We start from the raw sequence: 25,853 nt of genomic DNA on the forward strand, positions 1-25,853 counted from the left end.
TAGGGCACATAAATAAATCACATATTTGACCATTAAACTAGTAATTTGTTAAATAATACAACTGGAGTGAAATTTAAAGGAGCAGTTTGAAAGCAAGTGTCACCCAGCTGCTGTCTGTGCCCTGCTGTGTTGGGCTTTTCCCTCTGGATAGTTGCCCAGCAGAGCCATCTTCCAGTGGCTCCAGTGCTGGACCAGCAGTGTCCAGTCTTCCATGGCTCCAAAATCTCTGACTTTGTAAATCAGTGGGATTTGTCTGAAGGTACCTTTTCCCTCCCCAATACCTTTGTCATTCTTGTGAGGCTCTTGGCATGTTTTTGGGGCAGCAGATTTTGCCTGCCTGTTCTCTAGTCCTCCTTCAGCTGCTGCTTGTTCTCAAGAAGTTTTGAGTAGTGGGCATTGCCTGCAGGCACTCAGGGCAGGACTGGTTGTGTTTCTCCAAGGGATTTGCCAGGATGCAGCCAAGTGCAGCAGGCAGGACAGAACAAGGGGTCAGCTTGTCTGCTCCAGCTCAACTTATCTATGCAGGAATAGCAAACTGTGACCAGGCAGCCACATACAGACAGAGTAGAGTAGAACTGTGTTTCTGTAGCAACTCCTAATGCTTTTGAACCTCCAAACAATCTGACCCATCAAATATATTAACCTTTAGAATTGGAAAGATGCTTCCTTGTAATTAATCTTTGCAGACAGTAGTGTTTATTACAGACTTATATTTAGAAGCTTATTTATATTCAAGTTCTTTTGCTAGTTAATGCTAAGTAGGGGAGGAACACAGAGATTAACACAACTCAACCTCTTTGTGAGCAGCTAGAAGATATTGAGAGAAGCCTGGGGAATGAAGGCTAGCTGCCATGTTTTGCCAAGATGTAGCGAATTTTACAATGAGTAGTTGAGAAACAAGGAGGAATACAGCTTGAAAATTAGAATAACTTGACACTCAGTTATTGCAAGACTGACGTAGTAGTCCAGAATATTTTTGAAATTTGGCAGCAGGGTGATACCAAAACAGACTTTCTTCTTGGTTGTGGAAATTATTCCTCTGTACAATAAATGCTTCAGAAAGGGATTTATCTTACTTAAATGCTTGCCTTTAGAATTTGTCTTTATATCTTTAGCAGTTCTTTTTAATGAAACACACACTGTTTTTGTCTCTCTTCTTGTTAACATTTAGCACGTATGGTCTGCTTATTTAGTTAAGAGGAGCTTTTTTTGTGCTGCATCTTCCCTGTGTTAGGGCAGTAGGATCCCAAGTCTCAGGGAGAAGTTAGATGAGAGCTGAGCAGTCCTGAAGTCAATGTGCTGTTGAGAAGGGCAGAGGTTCCCATCCTTGGATGTGGAGTTATTTCTCAACCAACAACAGCAGCTCAAGGGAGCTCGCTCAGCTTGTCAAAGTGGACTTGTTAATGCAACAAAAAATTGGCCAGTTCTCTCTTCTGTTCTCATGTCAGGGTTAGTTTTTCTCCAGGTTAGGGAGCTGATTCTGCTCACAGTCATCAAGTGGGAATGATGCTGCAGATGCAAGTGAGAGAAGAGAGGTATGGGCAGGACACTCCTCTCTTGGCACCAGTGACCCCTTCTGTGAGCTCAAACCACCTTGGGCAAGTTCACCCAAAGTAGGTGGAATTCACTTCCTAAGATGATTTACCAGACAGAGTCTGGCTTTGGCAAGCTACAGGCAACAGTGAGTAGTGTGGTTATTTACAATGGCCTTTAAATAACCTTCTCAGCAGGCCTACAATTTATTAATTTATACTAATTGACTCAGATTGAGACTATTTTATGGTAATTGGTTAATTGTTACAGCACCCAGATGCAACAGCAGTGAACACTGTATAAAAATGATGCACAAGTCATTACTGATTCAGTGCCTGGCACGTCTTTGGCAAAATTTTATATCAGCATTATTGGGTTGGTTTGGGTTTTAATAATGCCAGAACATTAGCTGGGCTTTCAAGCAAACTAAACTTAAGTATGTTTTTAAAATTAATGAATTACTAAAAAAGCTCATCATGGACAATGACAAACACTGTAGTTGGAATAATCAAAAAGAACAGACCATGGCATGTGTACTTTTGCTATCACAAATTCTCTCGAGATCACCAGAATTCATGTTAAACAGGTGAAATCTTCAAATTAGTTGTGTGAAAATTGTCCCCAGATAGTCAAAAAGAAATGGTCACTTTTCCAACCATAGCAATAACTTGATCTCCCTATAAAAGTTTAATATGTGTTTTTTTTCCCCCTCACTCTCTTTAGACTTGGTGGAGGCCCAGATGATGCCAAGGAAATCATGCGTCATAGTTTCTTTGCTGGAGTAAACTGGCAAGATGTGTATGATAAAAAGGTATGTCTTTGTGTGGTATTGCATAATCTGGCTTCTGTGAGGTGGTTTCAATGACAGTCATAGACTGCTATTCTCTGCAGTTAGTAATTCTTTTCTTTGCAACTTTTTTGTGTTAATACAACTGAAGAATTATTCTGAACAAGGTATACTTACTTAATCTTTGTGTTTTCAGTAATAATTTGTCAGTTCACCAGAAGTAAATTTTGCAAACCAACCTAAACCTTTTATTATGTAAATGTCCAAATTTTTCCTTTTCTTTTTTCTTCCTGGGCTTTCAAGAGAAAAGTACATGTATGACTCAAGATAATGGGAAAAATGTAGTATAGTTTATCTTGAATTGTCATTTTATTTCTGCCTTCTAGTGAAAAGTTGTTTTATGAAAAAGGGAAATTAAGTGATTGTAGCAAAATTCTACTTTCTGATTGTTTGTGTATAAGTAAAAACCTTTTTCAAACTTTAAGAGATATCTGAGAGAATTAAAATAGTGTTCAAACACTAAGCCAAAACAGCTTGTGGAGAAAGCAAGTGCTGGGAATTCAAATGGAAAAGTTTTCTCCAAAGCCAGTCCTGTTCCTGTATTGATCAACACTTTGAGAATGATTTTAGAAAATGAATTTATCTTACTTGGGAGTGAAACTCAATTCCACTTCAGTTGTTTTATATACAGAAACTGATTTTATCTCAGTATTTCTGTAAGAATTTACTTGTTGCTATAAACCCTTTCTATTTTGATAAAGACTTTTCTTTTTTCCCCAACTGTTTTACATTGTTAATCTGCCAGTTGAGCTGCGTAATTTTAAAAGATAGTTTTTTCTCCTTTTTTTCTTGCTTTGTTCAAATAAAAGGAAAATGGAAGACATACGACTGAGCAGAATATGTTTATGCTACAATGTCAATGATACAAACTGTTTTTTCAGTTGTTGTTGAACTGGAATTTTAAAAATGTGTGGTTGTTGGTGTGGTAACTTCTCTGACAAATACCGGAATTGAAATGAAAGCCTGTATATGATGATACAAAATATGGTACTCTGAAATTACTTGATACAAGTGTGATTTTTCCCTGGCAGTATCACAAGGTTTCAAGAAACTCTACAATAAATAATCAGAGCAAGTATATTAATCAGGTTACTTTATGAGCTCAACCACTGGTTGGTTATGTAAGGACATTGTAGAGAAGCACTGTGAGGATAAAATCTAAAAATACAAGTTGAGGACCTTTCTGAAGTAAAACAAAAAAACCCCTACACTAAAATTAATAAGATTGCAATGTGCTAGGAGTGGGTGAGGGAAAAAAAATCCCTGTTACATTATTCTTGCTCCCTTGAAAAACATTTCTTAATTATCTTACATTAGAAATAGAACTTTCAATTCTACACTGTGTTCAGCATCTTATTTAGTTAAGAATATATAGATACTGTTAATTGTGCTTTGATTCTTTCCAAATGAACATGGCAAATGTGTTTCAGTCAAGACCTTTTTTTGAGCTATTAAAATAAAAGGAGGCATTTTGCAGATTAAAAAAATATATATATAATTATATAAAATATATAAATGTCAGCACTTTGGTTTTATGCTTGTGGAAGTAGATATTGGCTTATTGGAGTATCATAACTAGAGAAATTCTTTGTTTACTGCGGACACTCTTGCTTCGAGAAACTAAATTTGCCAGTGAAATATCAACTGAATTTTCTCAGTTGGACAGTTCACTTCAAGGATCATAAGAATTGCTTCTGTGCAGCATTAACACACAGTGTGTCCTTTATGGAAAAACAAGTCATGAAAATGACTTCTGACAGTCTGCTTTTCTGTTTAATTAAAAATAGTTTTGTTCCTATTTGTTCCTTGTTTGCCTGGTTAAAATATCCATTGTTCCTTCTGCACACACAGTCTTACACTCTGCAGAATTCAGAGCTGTGCTCTGAAATATAATCCTCAAACATAATAATAAGGTTAATGAACTTTCATCAAATATGTTCATTAGAATGCTTACATGAATATTTTTGAGGTATTTTGGTATTCTAAAATAACTCGAAGAATCAAATAAATTTGATTTGTAAATAGGTTTATTCTAGGCTTGCTTCTGTTGTGGTTCATTGTTGGATGTAGTCTTCAGCAGTAGGGTCACAATGAAATTGATAGTGGATGTAATTATTTGCATAGAAAAAATATTTCACAGTAATTTTGCCTGAGTTTTAAGCACCATGGCGCTGTAATTTTCTGGCTGCATTTCAGGAGTGTGTTTCTGTTAGGAATGAAAGAACTGAAGTTCACTCTCAGAGTAATGGAAACCAAAAAATCATGTGGATTCTGAGTAGTTGCTGGGTGATAGCTTTGTACATGTGCACACTGTGCTCCTGTGCCTCTAATTTTATCTTTTTACTAGGTTATCACTTTCCTGGTGTGATTAGAAACAGAATTATATATCTCTAAACTATTTCATGTATTTCATGTGACAGACCACAGCTCTGTCAGGTCAAACGGATCCAAATGGTCAAATTAAATTATTCAGTTTCTGATACTGCTAACTAGATAACCTAATTTGGTACTACATAATGATAAAAAAATATTGTATGGCACACTGGAGCAGAGAAGGTCGTTGCCTTTAAATGAAAAATGTATAGTAGTTAGCATTTGTGATCTGATGTATTTATTTTTGGCAGAAAAACCATGAGGGCATATGAAAGAGAGCAGCCTGTGCCAGGTTCTTCCTGTGATCATCTCAGCCCTGATGAGTTTTTATCTCTCTGCCTGAGTATGAGAAATTGAATAGTTTGGCAAACTCTGAAGACTTCAAAAGCCCATGTACTAAATAAAATACTTGTTTTATTTTTAGGTAGAATCAGGAAGCTGTTTGAAATTTCTCTGTTTCTCATGTAAGAATTGCTTTAGCAGATTTTTATTTGGGTAGCAGAAATACACTAAAGTTGACACATGATCTGTTTAGGTAGGGTCTTTCACTGAACAAAAAGCACTTGGGTATTACTTAAAAGGTCAAAATTTGGGTTTTGTGTTCAGGCTTGCAGCTTGAAGCACTCAGTAGCCTCATGGCAAAGAAGGTCCAGACCTTTCAGCGGTCTGGTGTTCCTCCTGCATGTGATATGGATGAAAGATGTGAGAAACCATGTGGAAATTTGGGTTGAGATGCATGTTCTGATTTGTGGTAATACCTCCAATTGTCTCTGAAGAAAATTAGGAAGTGCCAGCAAATTGATCTGTTGGGATTCAAGGGAGCAGGGACAAGTGGCAGCAGTGGTTGAAGGGGGAGGCCTGGCTTTGGTGCAGGAGGTGCTTTTGGAGGCACCTGTCCCACTGTGAAGGCAGTGACTTTCAGCAGGATGTCTGACAGCTGCAAGAAGCTCTTCCTCACCCTTCAGCTGTGGCTGCCTTGGTTTACTCAAGACACAAACCCAGCAAATGATGAAATCCCATGATCCAAGCCCTGGGTTTGGGCCTGGCAAAATCAGCAGTAAAACTATGATCTAAAATGCACATTTAAGTACTTCTGTGTATCAGATTGTGCAGGGAGAGGGTGGGAGGTAAATAGGAAAGCACCACCATTTGGTTTTAGGTTGTTGCTAATTAAATCGTACTATTTTCAGACAATAATCTGCACTGCCACAAAACCTGCAGAAGTTACTTTTGTTGGTTGCTTTTGTGTTGCTGCCATGTGAAGTTGTAAAAAGATCAGACAACATCTAACCAGTCTGATACCTTAAACTATATGGGCAGACCTAGATGTTGATTGCCACCCTTCACCCTTCTCCCAGCTGCTTGAATTTACAGGGAGGAGAGTATACATAAGTGTGTCTGATTTTGAAACTTATGTTGCTGGGGGTTTGTGGTTTTGCTCTGTCCATGGTAACAGCATTGTGTCACTTGGGAAACAGTTTATCCATGGGTAAACCTCCCTGCTGAAGCCAGTTTTCCTGTAGACTTGTGTCCTTCCACTACTGAAATTCCAGCTCCTTCTCCTCCCCCTGCCCAGGACCACCGCATGCAGGGTCTGTGGGGTATTCCCAATTCCCAGCTGTGCTGTGGCTGCTGTCTTTGGGGCCATGGATGGGGAGGAACCAGTCCCTGCAGGAATGCTACTGACTGTCTTGAAGCTCAGCCAAACGACCTTCTTGCCCCCAGGCAGAAACTCTAGTTTGAGGGGCATGTTCCTCCCATCTATTCAGCACAGCTCAGCTGCAGTCTGTTGGTTGATGGGATTCTTACAGTAGTGGAATGGCCTGAAGTGGTGTCAGGGGAGGTTTAGGGTGGTTATTAGGAAGGGGTTCTGCACCCAGAGGGTGGTTGGGCACTGGAGCAGGCTCCCAAGGATGTGGCCACAGCACCAGCCTGGCAGAGCTCAAGAAATGTTTGAACAGTACTCTCGGGCACATGGTGACACTTGGGAATGGTGTGGTGCAGGGCTGGGACTTGTACGTGATGATCTTTGTGGGTCCCTTCCAACTCAGCATATTCTGCAATTCTCTGAAAATTCCCTTTAAATTAAAAGGAGAAGAAAGATCAGATTGATGTTAAGCATCATACTTTTCATTTGGCAGATTGAGTGTATCATGGTTACTTTGAGGTAGCTTCAGCCACTAAGACAAGTGATTCCTGGTAAATGATCTTTGAACAAGTAGTGTTACATGTTTTCTCTCATACTGAAGTATTTATGTAGTTGTTCACTAAGTGTGATAAAGTTCAAGGTGTAGAATCAAGCCTGTACATTTCAGTGTACCTACAACAGTCAAATACTGTGCCTGCCCCTTTCCTTCCTCTAGGACATGAGTGTCAAATTTTCCAGGACTTGAACTGTGGAGAAACTGTGGTGTTTCTCACACACTGCTCTTGATGGGTGCCAAATGGAAATGCCATTCACTGGAGATAATGAAGACACTAAGAATTTGATATTGCTTCTGCTGTCATTTCTAACATCAAGCCTTTGAAATGGCCAGGGCAGATTCAGCTTGACAGATGGATATGAAATTGGATTTTTGTCTTGAACACAAACTCTTAAAGTCACTTAACTCACACTGAGTTTAGACTTTTATTTCTTTATTTGTACAGACACATGCATATCTATGCATATGTGTGTGTGTAATGCATAAACCCAGAAAATCTGTATTTCTGCTCCATAGAGTAGATTGTCAGGAGATGCAGTTCCCTGTCTGGTTGGAGAATTTTTCTGAATTGAGGCCACTAAAAAAAAATTATCCCATACTAAAGTTTGGCAGCCAGGACCAAGCATTGCAATTCCCTTGCAGACTGACAAGGCCTGTGCTTAACAAAAGCTTATCTTACTCCTTTTGGACACAGGCTACTGGATGTGCCTTCCACATCCCTCTTGGTCTTCTGATTTCTCATGCCAGAAATGAGACATAGCTGCTCAATAGCATGTGGATACTATTTCCTTGTGCACCAAATGTGGTATTTTTGGGATCCCCCTTCGTGGGAAGGAATGATGAATCTGACCCCATGTTCTTCGAATGCTAATTCATTATTTTGTGATATTATATTATGTTAAAGAATGCTATACTAAAACTATACTAAAGAATAGAGAAAGGATACTTACTGAAGGCTTAACAAGGTATTAATGAAAAACTTGTGACTCTCTCCAGAGCCCTGACACAGCTGGACCACAATTGGTCATTAAGTCAAAACAATTCACATGTTGGATAAACAATCTCCAACCACATTCCAAAGCAGCAAAACACAGGAGAAGCAAATGAGATAATATTGTTTTTCTTTTTCTCTGAGGCTGCTCAGCTTCCCAGGAGAGAAATCCTGGGCAAAGAGGATTTTTCAGAAAATATGATGGTGACACACCAAATGTGAAATGTTGCTGGCTGTAGAGTGACATCTTCACGTTGTGGTCATCAGAGTGGTTGTTGATGTTGGGTGTTTCAATCTCTGTCATTAAACCTCAGCTTCAGTCTTCCTTGGGATGTATGTGGAAGCTTCTGGAGTGTCACTCTAAGGGTTTATCTCTGCAGCATTTGCACCTTATTTGTCTTTCCAATGGTTTCAGCTGAAATTTGTGGACATTTTGCTTTCTGTTTTTAAATGAAGTTTGACAACTAATGGACAAAGGAGACACTCCTCCAGAAAGATGATTGCTAAGAATTTACTTGGGGAAAGGGAGGTGTGTCTTTGGTGTTAGCTCAGGAGTCTGGTGTGGGATGTCCACAAGACTTTAGCCCAGTTGGTTTGGTGTAGGTGAGGTAGAACTGATGGGAAGGAGCAATCCCCAGTTCTCTGTGCACACAGCTGTGTGGGAGGTGGAGGTGATGCTGTGAGGGAAGGAGGCAAAGTGTATGGGGAGATTGAAGAAACCTTTCTGCTACTTCTGTTCAGCTATATCTGTGCTTCTTAACCTCAGCTGCTGCTTCCCCTTTTCCAAAGGTTTTAGGGGATGGTTGATGTACATAAGGCACAGCCTGGATAAAAACCAATGTATGCTGTTGTGGAGAGCCACATGGCTGGAGAGTTTGTTTTTGCAGTCAGTGAAGTTTCCAAATGGCTTTAATGTCCAGGATATGAAAAATACTGGTCTAAGATAGATGAATCCTAAAACACCATTGACATAAATTTGCATCAAGTCTCTCCCTTTTAGTTACAGCCTGGAGTTTCATGTCTTCTACTTGTTTCACTTCCCCAGACAGCTGAACTTCTCTCATCAGTGCAATTTCCATCAGCTGACTTATTGGATGTTATTGATGCAGTTTTCTAGTAAGCCTAGCTGCTGAGCATTGAATCAAAGCACTAATTTAATGAGTTTTGTTGTAATGGTGCTTTTCATACCTGATTAAAATTACTGTAATTATTTGTTCCTTAAGAGTCACTTAGCACTGTGCTTCTCTTCCTAAAATAATGTTTTCAAAGTATTTTCCATAACCATTACTATTTTAGGTAGATGGAGAGAACAAGGGAACGATTTAAAGTTGTAGTGAGGCTTGTTCATCTCAGTGGATTAAAAAAAAACAAAACAAAACCCAAATCCCTGGACAAACCAGTAGTTAGCCTGTAAGTTTTTTGAGAAAGAAACTTGTCATCTAATGCATTTTCCTCTTCCTCTCCAGCAGCACACCCATACATATATGACTGCCTGTAATGATCTTACCCTGCCACACCTTTTGTGTTTCATTAACTACTTCAACCTGACTCACAGTTGTTATAGACAACTATAGAGGGGGTTCACTCCTTCTCTTTGCAAAGCAGTTGTAGCATGAAAGGTCTCAGGTGTACTTCACAGCAGGAGTACTTTGTTGTACTGCAAATGTGTGCTGCACCATTGAAAAGACATTGCTTCTTGTCCTTGACTTGAGGAAAATGAAAATTTCCCCTTGGTTTGTATTATCATTATTTTAAAATGAAAAGTTTTATTTTTCTATGAAATGGCATTTTCTGTTTCTGACCAGTAAAAAGCATTCCACTCAGAGAAGTAGTAAAATTGTTATAACCAGGTTATCTTATACATTTTTTTCATACCGAATTTATTGCTTAGATCTGTGAAAGCATCTTTTAAAAAGGATGTGATGGACACTTGGCCTTGACTAGAATACATTGCTTGGTTTCCTGTAATCTTGTGTAAGCATTTTTGTCTGTTTGTTTGTTTGTGGGTTTTTTTTGCTGTGTTTTTGTTTGGTGTTTTCAGTTTTTTTGGGTTTTTTTGAATGTTCTTTCCTCATAGAAAAATGAGAATAAAATGGCAGTGTGGGATGTTGCACTGGCATAAGTCTGTTTTTAGGAATTGTGTGGCTGCATTGCTGGAAAGATGTACAACTTTGGAAATCTGCTTTAATAGGGCAGAATTGTTCGGGATAGCCTGGGTACATATGAAAATACTTTTCAAAAAGTGAAGGAATCTGTGCAATAAAAGAGAATACTTTGTTTATAAACATTGGATGGAACTTGATTTATACCTGGAAAAATCTTCTCATTTTGTGCTCATATATGTTAGCTCCTTAAGGATTTATTCTGCAATGACCTGAACTTTTACTTCAAAATACCTCTCTGCTGTTGTATGTTTTCCATACAGAACAATGTAAGGGAAAGCTGAGTTTAGTTTTGTAAAAGTATCAATCAGATTTATTGTACTCTGTTAAGTATATGAAGTGACAGATTTGATTTTGTTTAATAATTGCTTGCACTGTTACTGAAGATCTGGATCAGATAAAATCAGTCTCAGTATGTACAGATCCTCTGCGCTTCTAGAGCATAGAACTTGGGAAAAGGAGGGAGGGAGTTAGCAGCAGCTCCTCCTTTGCTGTGGGGCAAATGACCAAGTAAATTGTTTGGTGTTAGTGTTCTGGAGCTGAGGGGAGAGAGAACGTGAAACTGGTGAAAACCCCGTGCAAGGTGATAATATCAGTGAGCCAGGATATAACCTGTTGTATTGAAAGGAAAATCAATTACACTCATTCTCAGGGCATATGAGAAGATAGCACCAAAGGGCTCCTAGGTACAAACAAGAACATTGTCACATCACACACGCACATGCAATTTGCAGTGTCATACATACAAAACTGCTATACTGTTTTTGGACTGTTATTCCATCCTCAGTGTGCCTTCCAGTAAAAGTTGATCAGCAGTTCTTTTGGTAGAGAAGGTGGATAGTGAAGCAGGGTCAAAAGAGGGGCAAGGGAGCCCTGCCTGCAGGCTGAGGGTGGCTGCCAGTGATTTGCTGTTGGGAAATCCCACACTGTGCTGTGAAAGCAGTAGGCAGGTTTAGATACAGCAACTCCCTTAAGCCTGATCTGGCCTTTTTGCAAATGTAAACTTTATTTTCATATCATGTAATATCTTTCAATGATAAGCTCAGATGAAGGCCTTCCCACTGAAAATAAAACCCCCAAACCATGCTTATTATGCTCTCTGTGTAGCCTTTTTCTTCTTCACCACCCAGTTGTGGTGAAGTATCTTGAGATGCCTTTGCCCGACAGCTATGTGGGTAATTAAATTGGCCTGAAGAGTTTCTAGGTAATTATCTTTATGCAGCTCAATTTATCTGCAAGTCATGTGAGAGTGATACTTGGAATTTAGCTTTCTTGTGCCATTGATTGGATCCTGAACTGGTATTTTTGAGATTGACTCAAATGGGCTTTATCTCTTACTGGAAGTTAGAGACTCAGCTGCCTCTCCACAGACCTATTTGTTTGATTTGGGGTGTAGAGAAAAAGAACTTACTTGTTTTTCCTGATAGTAATTTGGCTGCTTTGAGATTTAGTAATTTTGTATTTTTTCTTGGTGCCTTTCAGCTTGTACCTCCTTTTAAACCTCAAGTGACATCTGAGACAGACACCAGGTATTTTGATGAAGAATTTACAGCTCAGACTATTACAATAACACCGCCTGAAAAATGTAAGTCAGAAAAAATGCATAAGCATGATGTAACAATAATGTTTCTAATAAAGCAGTGTGTAAGGTTTTTTCTGTTTGAATAGAAGAGCTGTTCTCAGTGTTATTAATAAAAGTCTTCATACGGAAGTGTGTGAGAGTAACTCTCAATGACAACTTTATTTTGAAGATGCAATAATTACAAAGCTTAGAATATTAGATCATCCTGAGTTGGGTTTTGGGGATATTTTTGGTGTGGGCATTCTTGTGTTGATTGTTTGGAGATTTTTTCATTTGTTTATTGATTTGGGGTTTCGTTTGTTTGTTTTTAAATAAAAGAAGACACCAGCTTCAAGTGGTTACTGGCTGGCAGTCAAGGTCCCAGTTCAGCAAAGTAGTTGGAACATGGACCCTTCTTTAAGCATGTGGACAGTGCTGGTGTCTTATTTTGAAAAACGTTGAGGACTATGATTTGAAAAAATCAATTACGTGAAAATTAAATATCCTGTCAAGTCTCCTGCTTCAACAGAGCTCTTAAAGAAGGTGTTAATGTGGATGTAACCATGGCACTGGACCTTGCAAAATTTCTTTATTGGAGGGAATATGATTTCACAATGGTTTGTGTTTTTGTCATGTTGCATTACACACAAGAATCATGATCTGATCAGCCTAGCCAGGGCTTTACAGATATTTACTAAGTAACAGCTTTCTCCTGAGTTCTTAAAGGATTTTCTTTCTAAATGGGGATATTTGCTGGTTTTGTTTGTTTCTTTATATTGGAGGCTGAGAAAGGAGGATCACAAAAGTAAAGGCTTAATTATGGTTGCTTAACCTTTCATAAAGCAATCTCATTTTCTGATGTTTTAGAACTCCCAGGTTACTGCAGCTTTCTGTTCATATATAGATCTAGAGTATTTTTTTGATTTTGCATTTTAGTGTCTGAACACAATCACAGAAACATAGAGTGGTTTGAGTTGGAAGGGATCTTAAAGTTCATCTGGTTCCAATCCTCCTGCCTTGGGCAGGGGCACTTTCCACTAAACCATGTTGCTCACAGTCCATAATTTAAGTGATTTTAAATCTTTCTGCTGTGAAAAAAGAACATTTTCTTCTCCTGTCTATCTTGATAAGAATTTGTTCATCTTTGTAACTTGAACAAATTTTACGAATGTTTGGATTAATTTGGGTTCCAGTGATTCAATATTAGACCAGGATTAACTCTAACTTTTATGTGTAGAATATATGAAAATGCAAAGGACACAAAATTCTGAAAGGCTGCATATAAATACATTGTTAGAATAACAGTCTCAGCAGGAGTCTTTAGAATAAGCACTGTTAAAAAGCCATGTGAGAATGTACATCCAGATTCTCAGAGTTAGGTAACATCTGGTGCCTGCTTTCCATTGGCACTGGAGGAATTATGTAAATAAAAATATTTATGAATTTGGCTTATTCTGTATTTCTTCTGATCCCAGTAAATACTGTAAAAATAAATAGTTTACTAAAAATAATAGGTAATAACTGAAACACATAGAACCTGTGTGAATTGTTCATTTTGTAGCTGTTTTTCCATTCAACTACCTTTGAAATTGAGGAATATTTAAGTATATCTACAGTAAGACTATAATTTCCTGAGCTCAGCTCAAGAAATGATGGAAACTGGCTGACTCAATTGGCACATGGCTTCTGCACTGCCAGAGGCTGGATGTGCTGGCATGTTGGGATTAGCCTACATGGGATTGTAGTTGTGGTTGAAGTTCTCAGGTGATAGTCAGAATAAAATGAACCAAACAATCAACCTGAAATAAGTGGTGACTTCTGGGCATGCTGTCCTTTCAGTGAGAATCGCCCTGCTGTGTGAACGTAAACTTACAAGCTTAACTGAAGTCTTGCTTTAACTTGAGCCTTTAACCTAAGCATTGAACCCTGAAAGATCTACTGCATATCAGGTGAATAATAAAATTTTATTGCAAATGTACTGATGTTTTGAACTTCTTCCTTAACACAGATGACGAGGATGGTATGGACTGCATGGACAATGAGAGGCGGCCGCATTTCCCCCAATTTTCCTACTCTGCAAGTGGACGAGAGTAACTCTTTTGTTCTGCTGCTTCACTGTCATCTTAGGTTTATCAGTGAAAATGATTCCTGAACATCACCACCAGTACTAGATACTACTAAGATAGCAGGGGCACTTTCAGAGACCATTCCAAATTGAACAAGTTTCTTTCCCAAACCTACCTAAAATCCGTTCTGGTTTTGCATGACATATGAGATTCTCTCTACTCCGCTCTCCTGCTGTTGCTGCTGCCCACAGTCTCAGTATAATAGCAACATCAAGAAGTTACTAACAGTTTCTTTGAAGGTAAATGACTTGACTTCAGCACTGTACACTTTGTGAACAAGTAGTCATCTATTTTTCCTCACAGTGGAGGCTAAACAAAAGCCGTGTCGGTCCAGCTTATTTTCTTCCAGAAGATGAATCAAAATTGTAATTAGTCTAAACAGACCAGGCGATAACATTTTCTTGCATCTGTTTGTGCTGGTTAGAATGAGGAAACGTAGAGGTGGTGATGTACATATGCAAAGTTTCTGTTAGGCATATCATTACTTGAAGCAGGTCTCTGTCATTAACATCTGGCTGGAATTTGTTTGGGAAATGTTTGAGAGAAGGACTTAAATTGTTGATATATATAAATATATATATATATATTATTTTTTAATTACTGTTGGATACTACAGAAGAAGCAGAAGGGCTGGGCTCACCCAGCCTGCCACTTAGAACTTCCAGGTTCATGTGCAATCATGGAGAATCGAACATTATACATGCAAGAAATGAAGGCATAAAAGCAGCAGTTGAAGTTGTTCAAGGGGTTTTATAATTTGCACCAGATAACATCTTTTTCATGCTTTTCTCTTTCATGATATGCATCACCTCTGATGGCTGAAGAATGTAGACAGGCATAATGGTATTGCTTTTCACCAAAATGTGTGCACCAAGGTAAACAGGTGTTTGCCTTACTTGTTTTTGAGTTTGTGAATTAGCTTCCTCTCCAGGTGTTTAACTCTGATTTTTTTTTTTTTATTTTTTTTGGTTATACTGCGGTAGTATTTATTTTTAGAGATAAGGTTTGTATATGTCATGTTTGCAAATGCTGCTACATCTTAGAACAGGCTAATAGCAGTTAATTTTGTAATATATGGAAGGACTGTACAAGCTGAAGGGAATAATGCACTTTTCTCCCATGTGGAAATTTTAACAAGGCTCTGAAATTGTACATACTGCTTAGAACCAGATTTTTGTGAATGAAATACTGTCTTTTAACAGTTTGGCAGTGGAGGTGAGGATTTCCAACCTCATGTGCCAAAGGGTTAAAAGTGAACAGACAAAAAAGCTACATCTTGTGCTCCATTTAGGATAAACATAATGCAAGAGCCTGGCAGCACAAGAGAAAATGTCTGTTCTATATGAAGGAATTGCATTTGAACAACAAGACCACAGTGATTACAAGAAAAGCACTTTATTTTAACAATTAAAATAGTAAATTTCTGGGATCAGCCGTTCTCAAGGAAGATTTGCCCTCAACCAAATGAGTCCTAAAACCCAGGAGGTTATGTTTAACCGTGGTACCTGATTGACTGAATTTCAAACGTCACAGCAAACGCTCCACTGGTAGGGAAATGTCTTTCCATTTCCGAAGATCTGTATCTAACAGACCATGTGCATAAACTTTAGCTTTGATCTTCAGCAATGATAATCTTAATAATAAACCCTTTGGTGCTAGGAGCTGGGGCGTGACGCGGCGCAGCAGCAGAGCGTGCGCAGCCTTGCAGGCGACATCGGGAACCCCCGACTCCGTGGGATTATCATTGGAAGTGTCTCTGCGTTCAGCTCTTGTTAGCTCCCACAAAGACTGTGATATTGCAGAGTATTCCTGGTTGCGTTGTGTGAGTGAGTAGATGAGTCTGAGAGATGCTCCTACACAGATGCCTTAGCCTCTTGATGTGGAAAGTTGAGTGCCCAAGCATGAAGCCCACTGCTGGCAGTGCATGTGCTGGGATGGTCAAGGGGTAGATGGGCATTTTAGCAAGGCAGCTAAAGACGCAGAGTAATTAAGACAATTTTTCATGTTTAGTGTTTTATCTTTAGTAATGGATGGATAATCAGATAGAAATATATCATGATGTATACTCTAACTGCATAGGATTTCATTATGTCACCCTGTAACACTAAAGACGTGTAGATGTTGTCCCTGTGCGGAGGGAGAGGAGAGCAGCAAATGCACTGCAGGTCTGGTGGTGTAGAGGTGTCTACACTGCCACAGTGAGCGAGTGACTGAAATAACCAAGTACTTAACAGAAGGGCATTAATTAGTTCTCTGCAAAGGTCTTGTACTCAGACTGAAACTATGGTGATTCAAAATCTGTGTTACATGCCTGTGTTTTCTCCCCTATGTTTTCAGCTTGTCATAGCAATAAGTTTCTTGGCACAGGGCCCCTCCAGCCAGTGGCCAACTGGCTGTGGCACTGGCCAGCAGCTCCTCGTGGCACTGATGCCCTGTGCTTTGCTCTCCATTGCGTAGCCAGGTAGTGTGTGGTTTGCAGGAGGGGCCTGGCAGTGAACTATTTGTAAACCTTTTCAGACATCACTTTGCATTGCAGTGTCTGCCTTCTGAAATGTCAGTGATCCAGTTTATGGTGCAGAGTCGGCAGCCACCTTGTGCTGCCCAGGCCCAGGGGATTCTGTCTTACCAGTGTTAGAAACAGATGACAGAGAAATGGACAAGCAGTGCTGAGGGAAACTTTAGAAGCTCTTCTTTTGCTGTCTGCGGTTGTGTTTGAATTTGGACAGGAGATGGTGGCTGGTTGTCTTGGTGAGCCTTTTGAGCACAGTACATTTCAGACCTTGACTCCAGCTTGTACTGACTTCCATGACATACAGTATGCCCTCTCGTACTGCAGCCATCTCGGAGGAAATAGGTCAATTCTGTTTGGATTTTGGCAGTTTTGCACACAGCTTCGCTTTCCACACTAATCCATCTTCCAGTACATTCCTGTTGCTTAAAGAACATTTATTCCAGTATTGTTTCACCTTTTTTTTCCATCTTTACTTCCGGCTTCTTAAAGCTGACTGTTCTTGCAGGGGCCATGTGCTTCTCCTAGAGTACAAAAGTAAGGTCTTTCCTTACTAACTGCAGGGTCTATATATTACACCTCAATGTACACACTTTGCTGCTACTGTTTGTACTGTCTACAGTAGAATTTCCTTATCTTGCTCCTGGTAGTGCATTACAGGCAAGCATGAAATGTAAAGTATTTATTTAAATAAAAACCTCTAAATTGGTAATTGAATTACCTCCCTGTAGCTTTAGAGTTTGTGACATTTCTTGACCTTGCTAGTTCTTTCATTAGATCCATGCAAGATCTAGTCATATGGTTAAGGATATCAAGCAGACACGACTACGAACCCAAGAAACCGTATTACTGTTGGTCATACTTAAACTGTTTATTTCCTTAAGTATATGACCCACAAGGATGTGAAATAACTACAAGAAACTGTTTTTGTACACTGTACATCCTTAGTATTTTTACACGTATATGATAGGGATGCACATTATTTTCCTTCGTACAGACAGCTTAAATAAAGCACTATGTCAATCTGCTACTTCTGTGTTTTTTAATGCTAATTTGTTCTGGAGGATTGTAAATATATATATATATATATGTTCAAGCTTGCCACAGAGGACGTATTTTTTTATACCTGCACATTACTATTAAATATCTTAGAGGATTAAATTCTTAAGTTGTCCTGTGTCAGAGAAAGAAAAATGGAAATGAGAAGGCTATATTGCAGATTACAAAAGATTTCTCAAGTTTTGGGTTAAATATTTACTTCATATTTTAAAGTAATTTTATATAGGTTAGATGTTTCAATCCTGAAATGCACAAAGAATTTACTTAATTTCTTCTTACAAGAAAATGTACATCATTATTTTTTTATCACTGTATATATAATGATCTGTGCATGTTTAGTTACAAGTTTTATTTGCTGTGAAGTCCTAGTGATAACTGTAACTCGCTGTGACATATTTCAGATACTGGGTGAACAGTTTCAGCTTGTAAATGATTAAGTTACAGTATTGTCAAAAAAAAGTTTTTATGACTAAGCAAAATGTATCTGTGCTTTGGACCGAGGCTGTTTCCATACAGGTGGTTCCTGTTAACTCTGTGAGATGTATGCCACTTATAATTTTGGGTTATACTTTTGAAGATATGCTCCTATCAGAACATCCACCATTTAGTGATTTTCAGCTGATGAAATTCTTGGCCTCACATCCCACAGCTAGACAATGTTTGGGCAAGGAGATGGAAGAAAGGGACGGTGGGATTTGCAGGGCACTGCAGAATGGGACTCTTTGAAGCCCTCGGGCTGGTCCAGGGCTGTTTGAAGCAGCCAGTCTGGAGGGCTGAGTGTCTCTAAAGCAGTGGGTCATCCGGGTTTTCTGTTCTCTGACGTGAATGCTTCTCAGGAATAGAGGTGCTTCATCCAGGTCTCAGGTTTTTTCCTTTCTTTTTTCCCTCCTTTTTTTCTCCTCCCCCACCTTATAACAGGAAAGAGCTTCAGGGAGACAGCCATCCATTAGTTCAGTGGCATCAGGATGTCAGTGACCAGGACAAAACTGCAGCAGTGACAGGACTATCTGGTCAGGCTGCATCCCGTGTTGTGGAATCACACTCTCTGTGCTGACCTGGATTTGATCATCGGGTCTGATACTTGTAAAATTTGTAAAACCAAGCATTTAGTGCTTAAGTAGATGCAGGGGAAGGTGGGGAGGGATATGAGACAGGTAGGCCTGGTGCTGTAATGACTTACTAATTGCTACAAAGTAGAGTAACTGCTGCAGGGGAAGTTATCCCTTGCAGACTCCCAGCAACACAATAGTTGCACCTATGCCTGGGATGAGTATGAAAAACCCACTTTGAGCTATATATACTGGCAGCCCAGGACCCTTTGTTGAAACCAGACTCGTACATGCACGTGGGTGGCTGGCAGTGGGGCCCTGCATGTGGCCACCAGACGCCACCTGGTAGGTGAGGCAAGTCCAGAAAGGTTGAGGGTCCCGATGTGCTCCAGGGTCTCAGTGAAGCCTAAGTGTCAGGAATAGGTGCCCGAGTTCCTTTGCACACGTAGCCTATAGGCGCTGTCTCCTATTTAAACACAGGTTTATGCTGTGGAATAATAAAAAATAAAGTTTGCATTTCCTACATTTATAAATGTATATTCTTAACTGTGTAACCATCTATAAAATAGTGACACGTAAAAAGCTGTCAGCCTGACTACTGTGAAAAATCTTGAGTTTGACTAGAGAGGGCTTTCCTTCAGCAGCCTTTCTTCTCCCTATAGACCTGGGGCCTTTCTCAGCATGCTCAGTGTCGTATCTGTGAAGCTGTTCAGGGAGGCGATCAGATGTGTTTGGCAGTTTTATATGGCAGGAAATTGAAATAGGGAGGAAAAAACACTTTGATGTTAGGGCTGTACCACTAATAATTCTTAAAATATAAGGGAAGGGAGGATTGTGTTCCACACCCAATGGTAATTTATTGCATGTGTTGTTACTCTTATTTTTGTTATGTTTTCCATGTTCATGCTGGCTGAAGTAGCTTTATTGCTGGGGAACTGTTCTTTGCGCTTTTTTCACCCCCTTTACCAACTACATTGAAAACAATAGATGTAGAAACTTTTCTCTTGTGTGTGTAGCTTATCCTACACTAGATAGCAAAATACTCAGATAAATTCTTTCTAAAACAGTTGGGTATTTGAAAAGTAACCTTGAAAAACATGAGTGCACAGTTAACCAGAAAAAAATGCCCTCCACCTGTACCCTCCAAGTGTTCTCAGTTCAATAATTTGAAGCCAAGTTCAGCTGGTGCCCTGACTATGTGCTGATGCAAAAGTCCAGTTTCACCACTTCAGTGTGGAGCTCATCACCTCTTGTAATGGCTCCTCTGTAATAATCAAGGGCTCTTTTCTCTTAAAGGCCTTGCTCAGTGAATGTTTTAAAGGGGAACCTGTCCCATGGAAATTCCTTCACATTAGATGGAATATTTCTCAATCTTCTCACGCTTTTCTGATTAGTAAATACTTGTTGGGGCTCTCACTTTTTATATGAAAGTGACAAATATCCTGTTGAATAAAGTTCCCAGGTATATTCTGGTACTGAGTTTGTAAAAAGGAGGGCAGTGTACATGTGCAGCACTTGCAAACAGCCCCCTTCTCCCTCCTCCCCCTGCACATGCTTTCCCTTGAATTCAGAAGGACAGAACAAGGAACCTAGAGAACCTATTAGGTTTATTGGTATTTCAGTCTGTAAATAATATAGACATGTATGTTCAATTATGAAAATAGATAAAAACATTTTATAAACATTGTACAAATTATTGACATCCACACTACGTAATAGCTGTTAAAACTGGCTTGCAAGCCTAGTCTTTTCTGGAAAGTCTCAGCTGTCGTCCTAGAAAGTTTGGTAGGCTGGTAAGGCTTCAAAATATTTGTGATTCTGTAGTTAAAACCAAATAGAAACCAGCTGAAATTAGCTAGCAAGTGTGCCTGTTTTCTGCAGAGGTGTCTTTGGGTGAGCCTCAGACACGTTTCAGCCAGGTGCAGAGCAGACCTGAAAGATAAAAGGCAGAGGTGGGTAGTCTGTATGGCAGGGCCTGTGTTTCTCATTTGTGTCACGTCAGCCTGCAGACAAGTTCTTAGAAGAGAAATAAAAACTGGTTAAGACTGCAGTAAGGCAGAGTAAACAAGTACAGTTTCAAAGCCTGCACTTCCTGTGGGCCTGCTGTCCTCACCTCTTTCTAAGCTCAGAAGTCTTACAGGTAGCAAGAATAAGAGATATCTGATTTCTGAAAAACAGGATCTCCATGAGCTTTTGACATGGCTCCTGTTTAGCAGTAAATAAGTGAGCTCTTGTTTTGGGGCACGTCTAAGATCCTGTCCCTTCTCCCTTCCAAGAAGAAGATGGCAGGGTTTTGCCAGAGGGTGTTTACTGTGCAGTGTTCAGCGTGTGTCTGGGGTGGGCAGCTGTAGCAAAACAGGAAACTGTTGCCTTGGTGTCAGTAGGAAACCTCTGGTGGGAAGACTAATTTGCAGTTTTGAAGCTCTTGCATAGCTGTTGTTTGTGCTTCCTCGGTAGCACTTAAAGACTGAATTGAGCAAGACATCAAACTATTGGAGCTGGGGGAGCTACCTCGAATTAAGCCACTGCAGTACTAAAAATTGAATTTAAGAGATGTACATGACCTCAGAAATAAAAATAAACTTTCTACTTTGGCTGGTTTTGCATTAGAAGACTGAAGGGTTTTGTTTTTTTTTCCTTTCCCCCTTGGTTGGTTAGGCTGAATTAAAGAAAATTCATGAAGCTGCAGTTCATTAAAGAATGAAAAACAGTAACATGGTGGTTTTTTCCCCCAAAATGCATGAACCAACATCAACTGCTACAGTTGTGTTTGCCACCAGTGCAAGGAACTGTGGCAATGCAAAGCCTTAGGGCTTAAATTCCATTCCACTACCCAAGTGCCTGGGTAGTGACAACCAGAGGAAACATACTCTGTGCTGCAGTGACCCTCAGCATTGGAGTATGGGCAGAAGCTTAAAAGGATCCCAAAACCTCAACTCCTGAAGAAGTTGAATTCCTGGACATTTCTGCTGTGACTGTCCTTCCACACCACAATTTCCCAGTGCTAATGCTTTGTGAGATGCAGAACCTCAGCCTGATTGTTGAAGTGGGCAAATCTGACTCCAGCCTGGCCTGAACCTCTTCACAAAGCAAGCACCAATCCTGTCAGAGTCTCTGTACCCCACTGACCCAGGGCCCAAGTACTAAAGCTGTCATTTAAGGCGTGCTGTTCTCTAACAAAATGGGCACAACTGTCACATTCAGGTAATTGGTAAACGAGTTAGTTACTGGACAGTCAGGGTAAGGGCCTTTCCAGGGTCTTAGTTTCTCCTCCTCCCTAGAATATTTTGGTTTTTCAGTGCACAGAACATTGCAGCACACAGTGCCCAGGTTCCTCTGGACACTCCCTCCTTAGCTCAGTGGCATCTGTTTTAAGGGGCTGGTTGGGTATTAGATGTACATGTTGGAAGGGTTTGTAGGAGGGGAACTACAGATGCCTGACTGGTTTATTTTATTCCTGCCAGCAATATGGGAGGAGGGAAAAACAACTGACTTTCTGTTTGATTAGAAAGCACTCAGGTGGCTTCAGTGCCTCAATCCTCCATTGCATGGCTGTAAAACCCAAGGTGGAACTCCCAGCAGGGCCAGGCTCAACTCCTCAGCTGGTGCCCAGCTTTGTCCAGTAGCCAGGAACGGGATGGGATGTACAGGACTCCCACAGCTGCAGATGCACAAACACTGAGGAGCTGAATACTTGAAGCCTCATGTCAGGGCAGTCAGACATCAAACAGAGGTCTATCTTTATCCCTTCCTGTCATGGTTTAACTTGCATCACTTCACATTAAACTCCATCCAAGCAGAAGTGAAGATTTTCATCTGCTTAAAAAAACCCACAACATCCACCAACTCCATCTGTGGACTGTCACTGCTTGTTAAAAACACCTGGCAGAGACACCATCTTTGTGCAGTAAGACTACACTAAAACAAAAGCTCTCTCCTAATAACCAAAGCAATCTTCAGGTCTCCTGAGGTTGAAAGCCATGTAAGGATCAGCTTGAATCGCTTTTGACAGCAGAGATGGATGACCTACCTGTTTGCTGGAAATAAGGCTCCCCCTTCTGTAATACATAATAAAAAATAAAAAGCAAACAGAGCACTTGGGAACACTGCTGCATTAACCACTGGGGTCTCACTGAAAATTCCTGCTGACACAAGAAAGGAAAGAAAACCCCTGCTCCAGACCAGCTGTAATTCTGACAGTGCCTCCTGCTGAGTGACTGGGGTGAGGATGGGAACACAGGCACGGGTGAGTGTACTTTAACTTCCTTTTAGAAGGAGGGTGATCAGCTCACAGACACGCTCACTGTGACACAGACATCTGCAAGGAGGGAGGAGAGAGCTTTAGTGGCTCAGCCATACGGAGAGCACAGGGAGGGTGCAGGTTCATGGCCAGGGAGAGGCTGGCTTGCAGGAGGAGATCTTCGTGGGAAGTCAGAGCAGCAGCACAGGATGACAGCCCTCGCTGGAAGTAATCCTCAAGGTCCAAATCCTACCCGTCTGTGCTCTCACTGGCTCAGCTGGCCAGCAACCCCTTCTGGCAGCCGGGGGCTGTGAGGGGATTATCCACCGGGACAAATACTGATTCCTGTCAAACTGATGGACACCAAGGCAGATCCTGCAAGAGAGAGGCATCCCAGCTCTCACAGATACACTCATGCCTGGCGGGGGAAGCTGAGGTTTCCAGCAATCTCTGTTTAGATGTTTGTTTGCTTTCTGTGCACATTTATTTAGTATTCTATGTACGAAGGTAATTAAATATCTGTATCCTCCTGCCTTAGGGTGAATTCCGCTATACAAGAGACTTTCAAAGGTAGAAATTCCAAACCTGAGTGTTACAAAAACTTTCAAAATGAGAGGTGTAAATCCCATAATTAAAATTTGATTACCTTTACAAGGTCCTGAATATGCTCATGTAGCCTGTAAAGGAATGCAGCATTACAGCAGGATCAGGTACTTCTTTTATTTTTTTTTTCCTTTAAAACCCTGAATTTTCCTTACAGTATCAAATGAGTTTTCCAAGAAAAACATGCTCTCAACACACCAGAATTGAAAGCTGAATTGAAAGACCTTTTTTTTCCTTTCTGCTGTCTTTCCCCCCATACAAAAAACATGTAATACTAGAAATAAAAACTACAGTGGAAGTAATCTGACTTTTGAAAACAAATCCTATCAAGGCTCAGGGCTTGTTAGGTTTGTTGAGTAGGTCAGCTAGATTCAAGTAAATGATGCAATTTTAAGTTCTTTAAACTTTAGAAGTTCAGTAACTCTTACAAGGCAGTAGGAACACCTATAGCTATGTTGCACTACTGTAACATGACAGCACTGCTCCAAATACAAATACCTAGATAATGTTTCTTTCAATGTGACACTATCTGTTATGATTTATTACAAAACAATTTGCAGCCTTTCTGAAGAGATAGGGATGATTCAAGCTTCCTCAGACAGAAAATACTGGAAGCAACAAAACTAAGCATTCCAATCAAAAGACAAACACCTAGTGACTATCCAGACAAAAAGTACCTGGGTTAAATCTGAGATCTTCCAGAAGTTCCCAGCTAGCTAAGAGTTGTACATCCCCCTTTTGCTTCAACTTACATATTTAGGATTTTTTTTATTAAATTCTATTAGGTAAACTTGTCCTTGCTATTGAGTGCTTGTCCTTAAATTTTTAAGTGCTTAAAGAGAAAAAATCAAAGCACAAAAACTTCAACAGTTTCAAACCCAAAAATGTTTCAAACACTTCCTTCTTCCTTTTGTCTTTAAGTGTTTGCCAGATTCAACTCACATCTGCAAATAGTTTTAGTCGTGCTCTCCTTTCCTCTCGCCCCCACTCTATTTATAGGATATAGAAAAAAATACCTACTTCTGCTCATTTCTCTTTATTCATCCAGGTTTTTACTTCATTCCATCTGTGTCCTGTTTGAGATCTGCATCCCATTTTTTTCCCTGAAATATGCAACTGCAGTTACTACAGGCTCATGTTCCAAGATACAACAGCACATTTAGCTTAGTGTATTTTACATCATCCTTAAAAGATTAGGTAATGGCTGAGGCTTCCACCTCCCCTCCCCACAAAAGACCCTCCAAAAACTTGGTTAATTATAAACTGTATTTTACTGTATTGTTGGACAATACTGTAAAATGTGGAATATGAGGTCACTTTAACCTTTGATCAACATTAACTATGCAGTTGTTTGGTTTCAGTATTTCTATTCTAACTAAAGGCAATCTTTCCGCAAAGAGCTTCCATTTATGGTGAACTGTTCTTCAGTTTCCTTAAACCAATTGTCTGATATTCCAAGCAGCTCTTTTGGGCTGAATTCCAGTTCCCAGAGAACCACCATTGCTTTAAATATCTGCACATAGATTTTTAGGGCTCATTCTGTAATAGTTTTTTCTATCATTCTTCTTTTCTGAGTGTTCTCAACTTAAAAAGTGTCCTCTGGAGCACAATTAACTTGTAATGAACATAAAGAAGGCAGCTTTTGCCAGTCAAGTATTGATAGAAATTTTAGTATTTGAATGATTTTTCCTCTTTTGTATGATTTTTGTACTTCTGCCCAACTCCATAAAAACACAATCACTTCCAGATAAAATAGATTATCAATAACAAAATCCCTGTGGACCATGTAAAGGCTGTTCACATTACCAAGAGTGCTTTTCTGAAAGCAGGAATTTTAATTTATTTTGGGAACAACCACCTCCTGAACCTCTCTTATAGAGAGAACACTATGGTTGCCCTAAAATTTGCCAGTAGTTACTACATGCTGATAACCTTACACTGCCATAAGCCACTGAGTTTGTCTACTAGAACAGGAAGTCCTGTAAAACCGAACACATGGACATGATTAGGGGCTTAACAAAGTATGGATTTTATTCTCCTAGGTTAAACATTTACTGACTTCTACAGATAAAAAGCCTACAAAAATAGTATGATTTAAGTACTTTAAAGTTCTAAGCCCATTCATGTTCTGTTTACTGTTAGGTGTGCTGCTAGACTAAATTTCCTACACTGAATGTCTTTTGTTACCATGTTAAGCAAACTCCAACTATCCTGGGCAAACTCATGAGTTTCAAAGTTAGAAAGCATTGTAATTTGCTTTGTAACTAAGTAAATACACTAATTCAACCTTGAGTTTGACTATCTGATAGTTTTACTGAAAACCTCATTCTGTGCTTGTTAGTTCTCTTCCTTTTTCTGAAAAAAAAGTGAAAGAAGAAGAAAGAAAAAACCCAGCCCCACAGTCTTCTCCCTTATTTCCAAAGCACTTACTGGCCAAAGAACAGTGGCCAAAACAAAAAAAGCCAGGACAGCCCATAAGAAGCCACAGCTTCCTAGGGACCACAGGAAGCAACAATCAGAGCTGCTGGAGAAGCAGAGATGTGATGAGTGCTCAGGCAAGACTGATTGTACCTTTACCATCTCACATCTGGGTGCA

At 39.8% G+C, this 25,853-nt stretch overlaps 2 protein-coding genes across 10 annotated transcripts in view; one reads left to right on the plus strand and one right to left on the minus strand.

Moving 5' to 3' along the window:
* The window catches only part of AKT3 (AKT serine/threonine kinase 3), a 152,444-nt gene extending 131,418 nt beyond the window's left edge, over positions 1–21,026 (plus strand). For all 3 annotated transcript variants that reach the window (XM_063151941.1, XM_063151939.1, XM_063151940.1), the window contains exons 12-14: positions 2,257–2,344; positions 11,593–11,695; positions 13,680–21,026. In XM_063151941.1, coding sequence (XP_063008011.1) covers positions 2,257–2,344; positions 11,593–11,695; positions 13,680–13,765 — 277 coding nt within the window. In that variant the 3' untranslated portion in view covers positions 13,766–21,026. The remainder of the gene's footprint in view (positions 1–2,256; positions 2,345–11,592; positions 11,696–13,679) is intronic.
* SDCCAG8 (SHH signaling and ciliogenesis regulator SDCCAG8) overlaps positions 20,005–25,853 on the minus strand; it is a 106,319-nt gene continuing 100,470 nt past the window's right edge. For 5 of the 7 annotated variants that reach the window (XM_063151932.1, XM_063151937.1, XM_063151934.1 and 2 more), the window contains 2 exons: positions 24,278–24,360; positions 20,206–20,346 (listed from right to left, as the gene is read on the minus strand). In XM_063151932.1, the coding sequence (XP_063008002.1) occupies positions 24,310–24,360 (51 nt within the window). In that variant the 3' untranslated portion in view covers positions 20,206–20,346; positions 24,278–24,309. Of the gene's footprint in view, positions 20,347–23,300; positions 23,332–24,277; positions 24,361–25,853 lie in introns of all 7 variants that reach the window. The other 2 variants (XR_010027132.1, XM_063151933.1) reach the window with 2 other exon arrangements.

Source organism: Melospiza melodia, chromosome 3, assembly GCF_035770615.1.
Source record: "Melospiza melodia melodia isolate bMelMel2 chromosome 3, bMelMel2.pri, whole genome shotgun sequence".
Classification (NCBI taxonomy): Eukaryota; Metazoa; Chordata; class Aves; order Passeriformes; family Passerellidae; genus Melospiza; species Melospiza melodia.